The sequence below is a fragment of the Schistocerca nitens genome, chromosome 1, assembly GCF_023898315.1.
Source record: "Schistocerca nitens isolate TAMUIC-IGC-003100 chromosome 1, iqSchNite1.1, whole genome shotgun sequence".
NCBI lineage: Eukaryota > Metazoa > Arthropoda > Insecta > Orthoptera > Acrididae > Schistocerca > Schistocerca nitens.
In genome coordinates this window covers 777,290,467-777,308,576 of record NC_064614.1, presented here as the reverse complement: position 1 = coordinate 777,308,576, position 18,110 = coordinate 777,290,467, and the positions used below count along the sequence as shown (strand labels likewise).

Here is an 18,110-nt window from a genome sequence, read left to right as displayed (position 1 = left end):
TGAATTCCCATCGCCGTTTGTTTATGCGGTTGACTGGGTGTGCGAATGACAAGCTTTGTTATAATTATTAGCGAAATCAGTAGTTTCAGACTAACAGAATGGAAATAAAGGATTATCAGGAATAACAGGTAAGATAGATTATATATTATCTTCTCGGTGTTTCCAAGAAAATGAAATGTTGACAGAAATTTTTTGCCAGATCGCTACAGTCCCCGGTTATCAGCCGCTTAGTTCTGTTCTCGGAGTAGCGCGGAAAACGTGTTGTACGAAAATGTAATAACGTCTACCCGGTGAATAAAAGCGGGATAACTAAGCTGGTGATTCCGGCAGGGTTAGTGAAGTTAACTGGAGAATAAGTTTTGACAATGGCATGAACAGTTACAGAATTAGTGACGAGAAGACTGTTTGTTAGAACGAGGAAGGAGAAGAAACGGGGACGTCACACAAAGTATATGGAAGAATTTGACGATTCCAAATATATAAAAATTTCGTGCTTTTCGATCTCATGCTTGAGAAGCTGGATCATGTGAACGAAATATGAAACTATTTGCTACAACAAAACGTTTTGCTTGTAGTAGGCCTAACAGGCATTTGTTATTGGTATTCGTGAATTATAGTCTGTCGCGTTATTTATGTAATGAGATAGATAAAAATGACCATTTGTACCAAAACAGTCTCACTTATTTAGCGTGCAGTACAATTGCTGCAATATTTAAACGGCCTATTTCGTTCTATGTAGGAGACAGTGACAAAATAGCCGTAACCAAGTCGAGAAACCACACTAGTCTTGGGTACTATTCGTAATAGCAGATTTTTCAGTATTAGACAATGACATTTGATTTTCGATGTAGCAAAACGCAAAAAGGAAAGCACGTCGTGTGAAGCAGTAGCAAGATTAGAGAGAAACAAATGCTAGGACCTAAGATCAAAGAAATGTGTACTATCTTGCTTGTCTCTTGTCTTTACTACTTTTCTGTTTCCTACATTTTATGTTACACAAACAGAAAAGTCATTAACTAAAAGGCAACAAAGAGTGCAAATTTTCTGAAGAGTTCTTATTCTCCTGGTCACAAATAATCCTATCCATTATTAATTGCGACGTTTTTAAAGCGAGGTAGGATGTCAAATCAGCCGACTGGGAGCAAGAGGAGCACCGCAGGACATTTTAACTTCTACTATCCTGAATAAAGGTTTGATATCTTCCATTACAAAATATACATGTTCGAATTCCACTGAGCGAAATACAGCGACGTGCGATAGAAGAAAGCTGTGTGGTAGGCGTGGCACTCCACTTGATTACACTTAAGACCAAATGACATATCTTACATTTTCTCGAACGTATATGTTTTTTTTTTTTATTATGAATTTGGGCAGCTATGGACCGCATACAACTTAAGACTTAAGGTGTTTCTTTTTCTTCCGTTCTTCCCAGTACTTCTTCATTTTCTCGCCAACTGCTCGTCTCTGCTCATCTGTCCACACTCTCTTGGGTCGAGGTTTTGGCGCATCTTCTTCATAGTTTGCGTTTTCTATAAGTAGCCTAAAGTTATTCCTGTCACGTATTATTTCTTTTGTAACACCTATTTTGTTGGCGTCTTTCTTTACTGCTTCTATCCATCCTACAGTGTTTTTCAGCTTACTAACGTAATTAAAAATTTTCTTTGTAATCCGTGTTTCTTCCATTCTTTTTAAATGTCCATAAAATTTTAGCCGTCTCTTCCTCATTGTATCTGTGATCTTTTCTGTATTTTTGTATAGGTCTTGATTTCTCCTTTTAATCCACCTGTTTTCCTTGTTTTTCTCAGGACCTAGAATTTTTCTTAATACTTTTCTCTCTCTTTTTTCTAGTTCTCTTAATTCGCCTTTCTTATTCAATTTTAGGCACTCTGATCCATATGTTGCTTGTGTCCTAATAACTGAATTATAATGTTTAATCTTTGCTTGTATGGATATTGATTTCTTATTGTAGTAGTTTTGTGTTAATTTATATGCAAATTCCAACTTTTTTATTCTTTCTTTATTTGTTGTGTTATCCAGTCCATTGGCTTGGATCCACTCCCCCAGGTATTTGAATCTATCAACTCTTTTAATTTTTCCATACTTTGTTTTCATGAACTTTTCTGTATTATGTTTGTGTTCTATATACTCGGTTTTTTCGTAGGATATTTTTAGCTCTGTCTTTTCAGCAATCTCGTGTAACATATCAAGCATAACTATAGCGTCTGTTCGGTTTTCAGTTATCAATGCCATATCATCCGCAAAGGCTAAACATTTTACTTCAAATTTGTTCTTTCCTTGGCCCATGCTTATACCCTTTGTGCCTCTGTTTTTTAATGTGTTTTCCCATGTTTTTACTACTTTATCTACAAGTTAAAGAGAATTGGGGACAGTCCGTCACCTTGTCGAACTCCTGTTTTGATTTTGAATGGTTCAGAAATTTCGCCTTGAAACTTAATTCTTGATGTTGTATCTGTGAGCGTTTGTTCAACAAGTCTTCTGGTGTTTTCATCTATCCCTGATTCATAAAGTATCTGGAATAGTGTTTGTCTGTCAACTGAGTCATAGGCCTTCTTGAAGTCTACGAAAGTAACTACTGTATTTTTATTTTGTATAGCTCTCACTCTCAAAATTGTTTTTAAATTAAGAATCTGTTCTGCACATGATCCTGCTTGTTCCTCTATTCTATTTAAAAGTGCTTTAGAAAGTATTTTGTATGTCACTGGTAACAAGGATATGCCCCTGTAGTTGTTGGTGTCTGTTTTATCTCCTTTTTTTATGGAGAGGGCGGATCAATGCTTGTTTCCAGTCACTGGGTATGATTCCTTTTGTCCAAATGTCTTTAATTACTTTGCCCCCTAGTTTCCACATTTCTGCCACTATCCCATCCTCACCTGGTGCTTTGTTATTCTTCAATGCTTTGATAATCTTTTCTATTTCTTCTACTGTAGGTGGTTCCGACGGCGGATTTTCATGTTGTGGTTTTTGAAATTGTAACCTGTCATTAGGCTCCTCACAATTTAATAGATTTTCAAAGTATTCAGCTAAGATTTGGCAGTACTCTTTATTGCTTAAAACCATTTCTCCATTTTTATCTTTGAAATGTAAACTTGGTGACTGGAATCCTGTTAAAACTTCTCTGAAAGTCTTATAGAAGTCTCTAGTGTTGTTCCTTTTGAAATCAGAATCCATTTCTTCTAATCTGTCTTTGTCATATTTTCTTTTCATTGATCTGATGATTTTTGCTGTCTTATTCTTTTCTTCTTTAAACTCTTCCCAGTATTCGTGTTTCTTATTACTGTTCCATTTTTTCCATGCCTTTAGTCGATTGTCAATTGCTTCATCACACAGCTCATTCCACCATCTGTGTTTTGGTATTCTTCGTGGCTGTCCCATTTCTTTAACTGACTCTATCATTGTTTCTTTAATTTCTTCCCAATTATCCATTTTTCTTGTGTTTAGTATATGACAGAATTTGTCCTGCTTTTGCAGGAGAAATTTATATATGTTTTATATATCAAACGCTTCAGAAAGATGTGCTCGACAAAATGAACCTATTTTTGAAAAACCGTTTTCTTTTAGTTTCTGACATCCTATCCCAAACGCTCGATGAGGAGGGGGGGGGGGAGGGCAGGATGCGCCACTATCAAGTTTTTGCCCCGGTTCGGAAATATCGTAGATCCGGGGCTGGAAGCTCTACACCCGTGGCTCCAGCAAAAGAGAGTAGAATGAGTTCCAGTATCAGCTCCCGTGTTAATAAAGAAAGCAGGAGGTTTCCATGAAACTCAAGAACTGAAGAAAAATTTACCTTTTATCAGGATAGCTGACTCAATTTAAACATCGCTATAGGATTCGAGAAAATGCTGTTCAGGGCGAGAAACTTAGTGCTAACAAAGACGTAGCTGATTTTTGCGATGAATTCTTCCGATAAATCGAATAGACTATTTTTCCCCCGGAACAGATTTACAACGTTGATGAAAGTGGATGGTATGGCTGCTGGAAGGGCTTGTCCTCATGAACTTAAACCTGTCAGACTGAATTTTGTATCATCCGTGTTTTTTGATTATCTGTGAAGTCTCGCGTCCACGTGTGGTGTCACCGCCAGACACCACACTTGCTAGGTGGTAGCCTTTAAATCGGCCGCGGTCCGTTAGTATACGTCGGACCCGCGTGTCGCCACTATCAGTGATTGCAGACAGAGCGCCGCCACACGGCAGGTCTAGAGAGACTTCCTAGCACTCGCCACAGTTGTACAGCCGACTTTGCTAGCGATGGTTCACTGACAAATTACGCTCTCATTTGCCGAGACGATAGTTAGCATAGCCTTCAGCTACGTCATTTGCTACGACCTATCAAGGCGCCATTATCATTTGCTATTTATCTTGTGATGCATGTACCGTCAGACCGATGTTCACCAATTATGGATTAAAGTTAAGTATTCCAGAAGCTACGTACATTTTACTAGACTCAACTCCTTTAACTGTTCCAGACCTCACGCCAGCCTGCGTGAGCTTAAACGCGTGCCTTTCGGTCTCCCGTCCATTGTGGATTGGCTGTCTTGCCAGTCCACAACACCACGTTAACCTGAATAGTCGGGAATAAGCTGTAACAATTTTGATTTGGTATCTCACATCTCTGCATCAACAACTGCTGGTGTCGGCGGTGGGTCCAGCCACCATTTTCAGTTCTATCTTTTCCTGTATTAGGCGTGGCGGGTGTAGGGGAAAGAGATTTGTCGTTAGGCTCTGTACCATATCGAATTGCTTTCATTTTATCATCAAGTCATTTTTCGAGATGTAAATAAAAATTGTCATTTGGTCACCAAGTCTTTTTTTAAGTAGTACTACTAATTTGACTCTCAGTTTCTTTGTTTATTTAATCAAGCAGTTTCTCGTTGGCCCTCATGTGGCCGAGTGGACACCCTTCCAGACCTTTCCACACGTAAAAAAACTGGTCACAAGGAATCGAACGTCGGATTTCCGTGGTAGAGTCGGCAACGCTATGGGAGCAAGTAACGTGTTGCTCACTCCTCTTGGACCTTGCGTTCATGGAATTTTAAGAATAAATCTACTCGTGAGATATAACTGTCTCCCAGTTGAGTTTGGATATCGACAGCAATCAAAGTATAACCGTACGGTTGACATGCCTACCATGTATCCCAAACCGAATATAAGCTGAACCACTTCCCGTCGCCACCCCGTTACGTCCAGCGACGGAAAGTGTGCACCCCACCTATTGATGTGAAAGTGAACGGAAGTTTGTGTATCGTGTAACTGAGGCGGGACTTGGGTACCAGCCCCATAGTGATGTAGTTGCATATGGGAAACCGCCTAAAAACCACATCCAGGTTGGCCGACACTCCGACCCTCGTCGTTAACTAACCAGACGGATTCGATCCGAGGTCGGACCAGGTATGGGGCTGGACCATAATAACGTTACAATGCGCACCTTTAAAAATAGGATTCACTCATATCAGCCGTTACACGATTACTCTTAATCTTAGGGTGGCATCACGTAAGCGAAGGATAAAAAGTACCGTACTTCGTGATGTTTGTGTCAATCTTTTCATTCTTGGCTTCCATCGTGCGATCTGTTCGCTTGATCGCTCATCCACTAATCATGTCACTTCAGCATCATTCTTCAGCCGTATAATGGAACTTACAGACGCCTAGTTTCGCCAATTTTTCTGGTCTTGTTTCTGATATTGATTACTTTTATGTAGCTTGTAATGTACTACTAGCCCACTTTTGTAAATACATGAGACCATTGCCAGCAAATACTACTACAACGACGGAGAAAAAGAAAAAGGCACTTATTAAGGAAATAATGAGGAAAATTATTTTATTTATTATGGTTAGAGAACACTGCTGATGTTTTCCTAAACTGCGCTGTAGGAAATACTGCAAGCAGCCACAAGATCTTCAAATATGATTTTATTGTACCATTACTGGATTCGGGCACGAGTCCACCGCCGGACGGTAGCGGGTATACCTTGGTAAATTTTACATTTGTGTCCTTAAATACAACGAAGTTTTTCGATTAGTTTTACGCTACATAGAAACTCCACACGCAGTACTTATTCATGAAACGTTTAAATATAAAAAGGTCAGTCTACCTGAAATTTATGAGCTTGTTGAAATTCTAACCTTAGCTCTATCATAAGACTATTTCAATTTTAATATCAAATTTTATGAATCGCAGTAAGGGTTGCAATGGGTAGTTACCTGGCTAGCCTGCTAGCCGATGTTCACATGTCTCATTTAGAAACAACGTTTTTCAAAGCCACTAAGACAACAAAGAAAAAAATTCATGTTACAAACACTATTTGAATGATACTTTTATCCTGTTTGACAGAACAGTAGAAGACACTAATCAGTTTGCAGTAGTGCTTAACAAACTGCAACAAGGCATAAAGTTTACTGTTGAGCTTGAAACTGAGAATGTTATAAATTCCTTAGATTTAAAAATTAGTAAAGACAGCGGCAAACAAAAATTTAAGATACACAGGAAACCCCCTACAACTGATGTCACAATCAACAGATCATCGTGCCACTCTGAGCAAAATAAAATGGCATAGTATAGGTCAATGCTCAACATAATGTAAAAAGTCCTATTGAACACTGAAGATAAACTACAAGAGCTAAAAAAAATCAAACTAATAGCTCACAATAGTTGTTACAGGTGTAACATCATGAATAAACTTCACAACAGAATTAAAAACAAATACAGAAACAAAAACAGCTCTATGTCCACATCAAACAGCACTTTAGCACATGTAGCTCCCCAAAACTCAGGGAAATGTGCCTGCATACCATTCAGTGGTAACTGTCATATCAGATTTCAAACTTATGCCTTGCTAAAAAATTTAAAATTAGTTTTTCCGCAAGCAATAAAATACAACAAAATTGTTCAAAACTTAAATTTAAAGACTGTAATAGACCAAAGGTTTGGCATCTATAAAGTAAATCGTTCTGTGTGCCAATTGGCGAAACTGCTAGGTGTTTCAACGTACACATGGATGCTCTGAGCCTCAACGACCTAATTAAATTAACTTCCGTGGCTCACTTGGCCCAACACGGAAGCACAGAGACCAGCATCGAAGAAAATGTAGAAATATTACATTTTGAAGAAAAAGGAATACAAATGAAATCCTTAGAGCAATTAGAAATCTGCTCTTACTATGATGTTCACAGTAAACCTGACAACATCCTGAATGATTAAATAGAAATAAGAAACACAACGTATCCCCAAAATTTCATACAGCTCTTACACTCTGCAATAATAGAAATAATAATTAATTGATAGCACCTTTCAAACTTAAACAATTAAACTGTAGTTTTAAAATGATCCGTGCTACGAAGAAGGAGCTTCGCAGTAGCTCCAGCAGTATGGCATATCATGTTCTTTCGCATGTCAAATCAGCAGCCGATGTAAACAAAAGTATCCGCAATCTGGTATTTAGTTCAGCTCATGGATCAGCATGGATCGATAAAATAGAATCAAACCTCTCTTATAATACGTAAAGGAGAGTATTTTTAGAATTAATTACAATGTATAAAGCTTATATATGATATAAAACCTTTTGTAAACTATTTAATCACAAACTTTTGTGTTATTTTAGGACAGAAATGTAACTTCCCAAGAACTCAACGCTACCGTCTGATGTCAGCCTCAGGCCCGATCAACACTGAATAGTATTCAATGAGCTGTGGGTGAAGCCCAATCAACAGGGACTTACAAGCTTTGAGCGAAAATAATAGTGCTTTGAGAATGGCTAGCTTCTAGCCGAAATCTAGATCTACAAAATAAAATTTAAAAAGGACGAATTATTGCTGCAGTCTATAATTTATACGTAATACTTTCTTTTGCTTGATATAAAAATGCCAATTTACTCCAACTTGTGGAAGACTCCTGGTCCAAGTTGGAGCTAAAAGCAATTTCATTCTATATCATGAGTAATACGACGTACATTTTATTTCCACTTTCGGTCTCACATTGGATTAAAATTCTTCGTAGGCTGACAAAGCATGTCTTTTCGTTGCTTTACTGTGTAATAAATTACAAGTTATGTACAATAGCAGCAAACACGAAACCTTTTAGGGTGTTTTCTGTCCGGCGCATTACAATGTAGAAGACACTGAAGAAGAAGAGAAATGTGATTCTTGAGTTTCTCCCGGCGTATTTGATAATCAAAATATCCACGGATGTACTGAGCAGCCATAGTGTACGGATCTCCGTGCCGGCACGTTCACAGGAGCTCAGTCCGTCAGTTCACCTGATGATGGCGACATGTATGATCGCCGAAATATTGTGCCCGTTGGACACTGTAGACCGGCAGTACACTCGTGGATACTTTGATTAAGAAGAGAAATGTTCGCTTGAGGGATCAAGTTGAACTATGTAGTTTAAGCAAGTGAGATATGTGTGCTACATCTGAATGAGTCAAAGAGGAATTCTGTGACGATGCAAATAATTTTATGAACAAGTAGCTTTTTATACAAGAGATTGGCTGCCGTTAATCGTGTCGTAAATTACCCATCAGTCGGTGCCGGTGCTGTGGGATTAGAAGCTTTCTCGGGGATTATCGATACCGTCAATCAAGTGGGTGCCACCACTCGTTTCGGCGCAGTAGAGGCACCGTGTGGTATACCTCATGTGAATTTCTTTCTGGTCAGTGCAGCTGCTATTCTTGCATTACCGTGGAACATCTTTGAGGTAAACAGGAAGTGATCTTGTTCTCTCGGGCTTCTCTATAAGACTGTCGCTTCGCCAGGCCTGTTTTTTTGTGTTTATCTTTGGTGAACGGGCTCTTGGGCGGAAATTGAGACTTGAGGCACAAGAAGTCCGGTCGTTAGCGTAGCTCAGCGACTTCCGGCACATTCATCCACGAAACTGCAAGAAAAAGGAGAACTGAATAGCGTCTCTCCTGTAAGTCGCGTTCTATTGTGTGGCGTCGCTCGCTCCACAGTAAGTGACAGCGCCTCAGATTTTTTGTGAAACGTCTGATGGGCCATACTCGGATAAATGTGTGATGATATTACAGCTCTCAATAGCGCTGTTGCGTAATAACCGATGACTTCATACCGTTTCTAAGAGAATATTTCGTGCACTCATTAATCGCCCTTTCTTATGAGAAACAAAACGGACAATTAAGAGAATTTTTGGATTACCATCGAATACTTTTCTATATTTACTTATGATTCAAAAATTTTTTACAAGTATCGCAATGCATGAACTTTCTTAGTGATGGGATTAAAGTGAATGTGTGATAATACCTTGCACAATAAAATTTACTTTTACACCCTAATGCTGACAACAGATCCCCATAGGTCACTTTTAATGCAGATTTGCTTACTGTTCAAGCAGTTATATTCAGCTACTCGAATTATCAACAGAAGCCACATTTGGAAAACATATTCAGTGTTTTCTTCCACCCAAAAAATTCACCGGTGGTACCGGAAAGATTTGAGACTCTATCTAACAAACTAAACTATCCGCTTCAGAACAATAATTTTAGGTAAACTCCGCAACTTACCAATTCGATCAAAGATCATTTGTCACTTTCTATAATGTAGAATTAATTAATTGCAGATTAAAGACTATCAAAGTATTCTTAGATTATACTATGTTTACCGTCGAAACTATTTAGTTCCATGTTCCATTATCATAATCAAGAAAAACCTTATGATGTGAAACGTCTCAACTGAAAATGATTCTAGAAAAAAATTTAAAAATATGAGTGTATGTACTTATATGGGTTTACAAATATGTAATTGACTACTTATCCCTATTCGAAAATCCTTCTGTGATAGAGAGGGATTATTAAGGAACATAAAATTAATCTACAATCTTCTTCCATCTGTCAGACATTTTATTCCCCAGGACGGATTGTCGATGAGTTTAGAGCTAGGTGTTTCACTCTCTTTCGATTCACCAGGGGAAACGCAGGTAATCTTTTTATGGTAGTACTGATTTGTGAAGATGTGTATTACTTTCAAACTTCAGTGGGTTGTTGAAAATAAATTTCATTAGTGAATAAATATACTGTGTGGCTATAATTAAAGTTCTCAATCTCTTAAACAGAATCCTGCAAAATGTATATGTGTAAACCCTACACCCAATTCTAATTACACTGCTGACCATTGAAATTGCTACACCACGAAAATGGCGGGCTACAGACGCGAAATTCAACTGACAGGAAGAAGATGCTGTGATACGCAAATGATTAGCTTTTCAGAGCATTCACACAAGGTTGGCGCCGGTGGCGACACCTACAAAGTGATGACGCGAGGAAAGTTTCCAACCGATTTCTCATACACAAACAGCAGTTGACCGACGTTTCCTGGTGATACGTTGTTGTGATGCTTCGTGTAAGGAGGAGAAATGCGTACCATCACGTTTCCGACTTTGATAAAGGTCGGATTGTAGCCTATCACGATTGCGGTTTATCGTATCGCGACATTGCTGCTCGCGTTGGTCGAGATACAATGACTTTTAGCAGAATATGGAATCGGTGGGTTCAGGAGGGTAATACGGAACGCCGTGCTGGATCCCAACGGCCTCGTATCACTAGCAGTCGAGATGACAGGCAACTTATCCGCATGGCTCTAACGGATCGTGCAGCCACGTCTCGATCCCTGAGTCAACAGATGGGGACGTTTGCAAGACAACAACCGTCTGCACGAACAGTTCGACGACGTTTGCAGCAGCATGGACTATCAGCTCGGAGACCGTGGCTGCGGTTACCCTTCACGCTGCATCACAGACAGGAGCGCCTCCGATGGTGTACTCAACGACGAACCTGGGTGCACAAATGGCAAAACGTCATTTTTTCGGATGAATCCAGGTTCTGTTTACAGCATCATGATGGTCGCATCCGTGTTTGGCGACATCGCGATGAACGCACATTGGAAGCGTGTATTCGTCATCGCCATACTGGCGTATCTCCCGGCATGATGGTATGGAGTGCTATTGGTTACACGTCTCGGTCACCTCTTGTTCGCATTGACGGCACTTTGAACAGTGGACGTTAAATTTCAGATGTGTTACGACCCGTGGCTCTACCCTTCATTCGATCCCTGCGAAACCCTACATTTCAGCAGGATAACGCACGACCGCATGTTGCAGGTCGTGTACGGGCCTTTCTGGATACACAAATGTTCGACTGCTGCCCTGGCCAGCACATCCTCCAGATCTCTCACCAATTGAAAAAGTCTGGTCAATGGTGGCCGAGCAACTCGCTCGTCACAATACGCCAGTCACTACTCTTGATGAACTGTGGTATGGTGTTGAAGCTGCATGGGCAGCAGTACCAGTACACGTCATCCAAGCTCTGTTTGACTCAATGCCCAGGCGTATCACGGCCGTTATTACGGCCAGAGGAGGCTGTTCTGGGTACTGATTTCTCAGGATCTATGCACCCAAATTGCGTGAAAATGTAATCACATGTCAGTTCTAGTATAATATATTTGTCTAATGAATACCCGTTTATCATCTGAATTTCTTCTTGGTGTACCAATTTTAATGGCCAGTAGTGTAAGAGGGTTATTATTTTTAAGGCTCCAATCAGTCGCTAAATAGAAACAACATCGAAAATCAAAAATGCTTTATTTGCAACATTTAGCTACATCTTCCAGCTACTGCTCTACATAGTCACCACCCGTTTTTAGACATTTTTCGTAGTTTGGTATCAACTTTCCAACAGCCTCATCATAGAAGGCAGCCGCCTATGATTTCCGCCAATTAGCTACTGTTGTCTGCAGCTCGTTGTGTGTGCAAAATGTGGTTCTCATATCCATCGGTTCATGTGAGTGAAGAGGTGAAATTCTGGGGTAGCTGAATCGAGGCTGTATGGTAGGTGATCAAACACTTCCCATCGAAAACGAAGCAGGTGCGTCTTCGTAGCACCTGCAGTGTGCTGCAAGGAATTGCCATGAAGAAAGAAACACATCACAGCTACGTTATGTGAGCTGCATAAAATCAAGCGAAACCCCTCAGCAGGTACCTCGCACTTGGTGGGAGGCGCTACTGTTCTAATCATCTTTGCGTGCTCACTGTGCGCTTCAGACTGAAAAGTGCGATATGACGCTACAGACAGGAATACTAGAGACACTGTGCAACGTATATGCATAAGGCTTCACTGGACTTTCTCAGTGGTTTTAATTTCAAGATCGAATTAATGTTGAAAAAAAACAGCACTCTAACATTCTTTTGTGCAATGAATACATTTTGTGAAATTAGTAAAGGAGCAGTCTCGATCGCGCAGTCATTTAATAAAGATGTGATGGGTTTCGGATTCTAGTAATAGGTCATCTTCAGATAATACACCATCCGGCTGATGATAATGGCGCTTGGATCAGCTGTGCTGCGCCATCATCGTCGGCCGGATGGTGCATAATCTGAGGACGGCCTACTACTAGAAGACGAAACCGTTCATATTTTTAATAAATGACTGCGCAATCGAAACTGTTTTTTACTATTTTAGTTAACTGACAAAGCGCTGTTAAGTCCCCACAATGGTATCTAAAATTATGCGTACGTTTTGCCTGATTAGGGAACTACGCCAGAATAATCTCACATGAGGCATCAGTGAATGGAAACATCCAAAATATGTTAACTTACTGTTTTATATATTCCTAAAGTTGACAATTATTCTTAAGGTAAAAATAGCTAAAGCAAAATGTTTCATCAGGTTACTACATATATGATTTTCGAATTTAAGTTTGGATTAGCAAACACAGTCAGAGTTTAGAACTCTCTACACATTATTATTATCACTATTATTATTGTTATGTGAAACAGTAAATTAACTGGACATGAGGTATTTTTAATATGACAAAAGTGAATAAGCTGTATTGTTACCAAAGTTTAAAGCTAGTCCAATTCTGCAAAGTTAGTTAGTAGCTTTGAGGAAAACATCATTTACTATTTTTGTTTTTACTCAGCTTGACGATAATGCAGATATCGTCTATAAAAAAGACAACTTCAGCCACCACTAACACACAGCAAGAACAGTAATGTGTACCACGACCGAAAGCCGCAGGACGTCCACTATAATTTTTCGCTGAGTAAATGATATGGCTTTCCTATTGGTATTAGTTGAACAATCCAGAGTAACTTCCTGCATCCTGTTTCTTAAACAGGCGCTAAGCTACGTAAGAACACATTTAGAAAACATCGTTCTTGTGAAACACAACTAGCTCTTTACTCGCAGGAAGTGTTGACGCTATTGACAAGGGATTTCAAATTGATTCCGTATTTCTGGAATTCCGGAAGGCTTTTGACACTGTACCACGCAAGCGGTTTGAAGTGAAATTGCGTGCTTATGAAATATCGTCTCAGCTATATGACTAGATTCGTAATTTCCTGTCAGAGAGGTCACAGTTCGTAGTAATTGACGGAAAGTCATTGAGTAAAACAGAAGTGATTTCCGGCGTTCCTCAAGATACTGTTATAGGCCTTTTGCTGTTCCTTATCTATATAAACTATTTGGGAGGTAATTTGAGCAGGCGTCTTAGATTTTTTGCAGATGACGCTGTCGTTTATCGACTAGTAAAGTCATCAGAACATCAAAACAAAATGCAAAATGATTTAGGAAAAATATCTGCATGGTACGAAAATTGTTGATTCACCCTACATAACGAAAAGTGTGAGGTCATCCATATGGGTGCCAAAACGAATCCGCTAAACTTCGGTTACACGATAAATCAGTCAAGCGTAAAAGGCGTAAATTGAGCTAAATACTTAGGAATTACAATTACGAACAACTTAAATTGGAAGGAACACACAGAAAATGTATTGGAGAAGGCTAACCAAAGACTACGTTTTATTGGCAGGACACCTAGAAAATGTAACAGGTCTACTAAGGTGACTGCATACCTCACGCTTGTCCGTCCTCTTTTAAAATACTGCTGCACGGTGTGGGATCCTTACCAGATAGGATTGAATAATATATCGAAAAAGTTCAAAGAAGGGCAGCACGTTTTGTATTATCACGGAATAGGGGAGAGAGTGTCACTGAAGTGATGCCGGATTTGGCATGGATGTCACTAAAATAAAGGCGTTTTTCGTTGCGGAGGAATCTTCTCATGAAATTCCAATAACCAACTTTCTCCTCTGAATGCGAAAATACTTTGTCGAGGCCGACCTACATAGGGAAAAACGATCACCATGATAAAATAAGGGAAATCAGAACTCTCACGGAAAGATACAGCTGTTTGTTCTTTCCGCGCGCTATTCGAGATTGGAATGATGAAGAATTGTGAAAGTGCTTCGATGAACCGTCTGCCAGGCATTTAAATGTGATTTGCAGAGTATCCACATACGTAGATTCAGATAAATTAACACACCTGTTATATCATAAAACCTTAATTTCTCGAATAAAATATTACGATCGAAATTATTTAACACCTTCGATACGTGGCAGAATTTCTTGGCTGGCAATATTTTACGATTTAAAAGTTGTGCCTTCAGTAAAAGTGCAGGAGCAGCCCTTTTGGAAACAAAATTGTGATGGACTAACTATTCAGTTAATACGCAGGTGAGCACTTCAAAAATTTTGGTACTTGATGTAAGGAATAAGACTGACCTCCTAGTTTTAGATAGTGTGAAATCACATTTTCTATAGAGAGAGAGCTCTGCCTAACAACGTACTGCACTGATCAGTTGTTCAGGGACGACTACAAAATTTTACGTGGAATGTCGTTGCACCGCCTACACCACAAAAGCTACACAGAAGATCTGCGCTTTAGCACGTCCTTGTTTGATCGAGAGCCTGCCCGCATCTCTGGCGCAGAGTAGAGGGAGGAAACGTGGGGCGTGGGCGCGCAGGCGGCGGCCACCTGTTGGCCGGCAGCGGGCACGTAGCGCTTCCTACCTCCGCCGTTGCGGTAGACGAGGTAGGGGAAGCGCCAGACGTTGCCCAGCCCCACGGCGTACGTGAGGCACGACATGAGGAACTCGGTGGGGCTGGCCCACGAGCCGCGCTCCTCCACGCACTCCGCCGGCTCCGGCTTCAGCTTCAGCGTCTTCTTCTCCTTCTTCCCCATGCTGCGCACCAACAACAACAAGAACAACATAGCTTTTAAAACGTCACCCATTAAGTTAAATACACTACTGGCCATTAAAATTGCTACACCACGAAGATGACGTGCTACAAACGTGAAATTTAATCGACAGGAAAAAGATGCTGTGATACGCAAATGATTAGCTTTTCAGAGCATTCACACAAGGTTGGCGCCGGTGACGACACCTGCAACGTGCTCACATGAGGAAAGTTTCCAACCGATTTCTCATACACAAAGAGCAATTGACCGGCGTTGCCTGGTGAAACGTTGTTGTGGTGCCTCGTGTAACGAGGAGAAATGAGTACCATCACGATTCGGACTTTGATAAAGGTCGGATTGTAGCCCATCGCGATTGCGGTTTATCGTATCGCGACATTGCTGCTCGCGTTGGTCGAGATACAATGACTTTTAGCAGAATATGGAATCGGTGGGTTCAGGAGGGTAATACGGAACGCCGTGCTGGATCCCAACGGCCTCGTATCACTAGCAGTCGAGATGACAGGCAACTTATCCGCATGGCTCTAACGGATCGTGCAGCCACGTCTCGATCCCTGAGTCAACAAATGGGGACGTTTGCAAGACAACAACCGTCTGCACGAACAGTTCGACGACGTTTGCAGCAGCATGGACTATCAGCTCGGAGACCGTGGCTGCGGTTACCCTTCACGCTGCATCACAGACAGGAGCGCCTGCGATGATGTACTCAACGACGAACCTGGGTGCGCGAATGGCAAAACGTCATTTTTTCGGATGAATCCAGGTTCTGTTTACAGCATCATGATGGTCGCATCCGTATTTGGCGACATCGCGGTGAACGCGCATGGGAAGCGTGTATTCGTCATCGCCATACTGGAGTATCACCCGGCGTGATGACATGGGTGCCACTGGTTACACGTCTCGGTCACCTCTTGTTCGCATTGACGGCACTTTGAACAGTGGACGTTACATTTCAGATGTGTTACGACCCGTGGCTCTACCCTTCATTCAATCCCTGCGAAACCCTACATTTCAGCAGGATAACGCACGACTGCATGTTGCAGGTCGTGTACGGGCGTTTCTGGATACACAAATGTTCGACTGCTGCCCTGGCCAGCACATCCTCCAGATCTCTCACCAATTGAAAACGTCTGGTCAATGGTGGCCGAGCAACTCGCTCGTCACAATACGCCAGTCACTACTCTTGATGAACTGTGGTATGGTGTTGAAGCTGCATGGGCAGCAGTACCAGTACACGTCATCCAAGCTCTGTTTGACTCAATGCCCAGGCGTATCAAGGCCGTTATTATGCCCAGAGGTGTTTGTTCTGGGTACTGATTTCTCAGGATCTATGCACCCAAATCGCGTGAAAATGTAATCACATGTCAGTTCTAGTATAATATATTTGTCTAATGAATACCCATTTATCATCTGCAGTTCTTCTTGGTGTAGCCATATTAATGGCCAGCAGTGTACATACTTGTAAATACCGAATATGAATTGCATACAGATATCAAAGATGGGAAGAGAGAAATAGTGAGAAATAGTAGCTTTTATAAATTACTTAGCGCCAGCTGATTGTACAGTATGAATTACTAACGCGATTACCTGAAAAGGTGCGGCACCATGGATTGAAATCCCTTTTGGGGAGGCAAGATCCAACTACAACAAGACGCCAGTCTCCACAGCCAGCACAAGTGATGCAGCACCAAAGTGTCCCCAGATAGGAACAACACGGTCTATGATATTTGAGAATGACGTGCAGTACCTGATCAGAAGTATCCGGAGTAGAAAATCCCCCTGACTGCGGCTAAGCCATGTCTCCGCAATATCCATTCTTTCAGGAGTGCTGCCCTGCAAGGTTCGCAGGAGAGCTTCTGTAAAGTTTGGAAGGTAGGAGACGAGATACTGGCAGAAGTAAAGCTGTGAGGACCGGGCGTGAGTCGTGCTTCGGTGGCTCAGATGGTAGAGCACTTGCCCGCGAAAGGCAAAGGTCCCGAGTTCGAGTCTCAGTCGGGCACACAGTTTTAATCTGCCAGGAAGTTTCATATCAGTGCACACTCCGCTGCAGAGTGAAAATCTCATTCTGGAAACATCCCCCAGGCTGTGGCTAAGCCATGTCTCCGCAATATCCTTTCTCCAGGAGTGCTAGATCTCCAAGGTTCGCAGGAGAGCTTCTGTAAAGTTTGGGAGGTTGGAGACGAGATACTGGCAGAAGTAAAGCTGTGAGGACCGGGCGTGAGTCGTGCTTCGGTGGCTCAGATGGTAGAGCACTTGCCCGCGAAAGGCAAAGGTCCCGAGTTCGAGTCTCGGTCGGGCACACAGTTTTAATCTGCCAGGAAGTTTCATATCAGTGCACATTCCGCTGCAGAGTGAAAATCTCATTCTGGAAACATCCCCCAGGCTGTGGCTAAGCCATGTCTCCGCAATATCCTTTCTTTCAGGAGTGGTAGTCCTGCAAGGTTCGCAGGAGAGCTTCTGTAAAGTTTGGGAGGTAGGAGACGAGATACTGGCAGAAGTAAAGCTGTGAGGACCGGGCGTGAGTCGTGCTTCGGTGGCTCAGATGGTAGAGCACTTGCCCGCGAAAGGCAAAGGTCCCGAGTTCGAGTCTCAGTCGGGCACACAGTTTTAATCTGCCAGGAAGTTTCATAATACAACGCGTTTAGAACATGTTCTGTTCATCATCAGACGTTTATACATACATACAGAGAAATGTTACTTAAAAATAAGTTGTCTTAAACTAAATTGACCTAGAAATTTTTGCCCATTGTATTAATTATCCCACTCAGTCACAGTTCACAAACTTCGCTATTATGGCCGAAAATAATAGTGAAAATCGTATTGATCTAACTGGAATCTGTAGTAAATAACCAGAACCCTGACATTACAGTATTTTTATTTATTTATTATTAATTTGCCGACTGACTTCGTCCTTGTGTTGTCGTCCATTGCACCCCTACATCTCTCCTATAAAGAAAGGCCACTGCGCGAATACAGTAAGCTTGTTAAAATGGATGTAGGCTACAAGAGTTATCCAGAGATAAAGAGAATTGAATAAGGCAGCTCCATGAA

General features: G+C 41.3%; 1 protein-coding gene across 1 annotated transcript in view; it reads right to left on the bottom strand.

The window, feature by feature from the left end:
- Positions 1–18,110, bottom strand: part of LOC126261767 (sodium- and chloride-dependent glycine transporter 1-like) — a 300,835-nt gene that overhangs the window by 212,849 nt on the left and 69,876 nt on the right. The window contains exon 2 of the mRNA XM_049958567.1: positions 14,873–15,045. Coding sequence (XP_049814524.1) covers positions 14,873–15,044 — 172 coding nt within the window. The 5' untranslated portion in view covers position 15,045. The remainder of the gene's footprint in view (positions 1–14,872; positions 15,046–18,110) is intronic.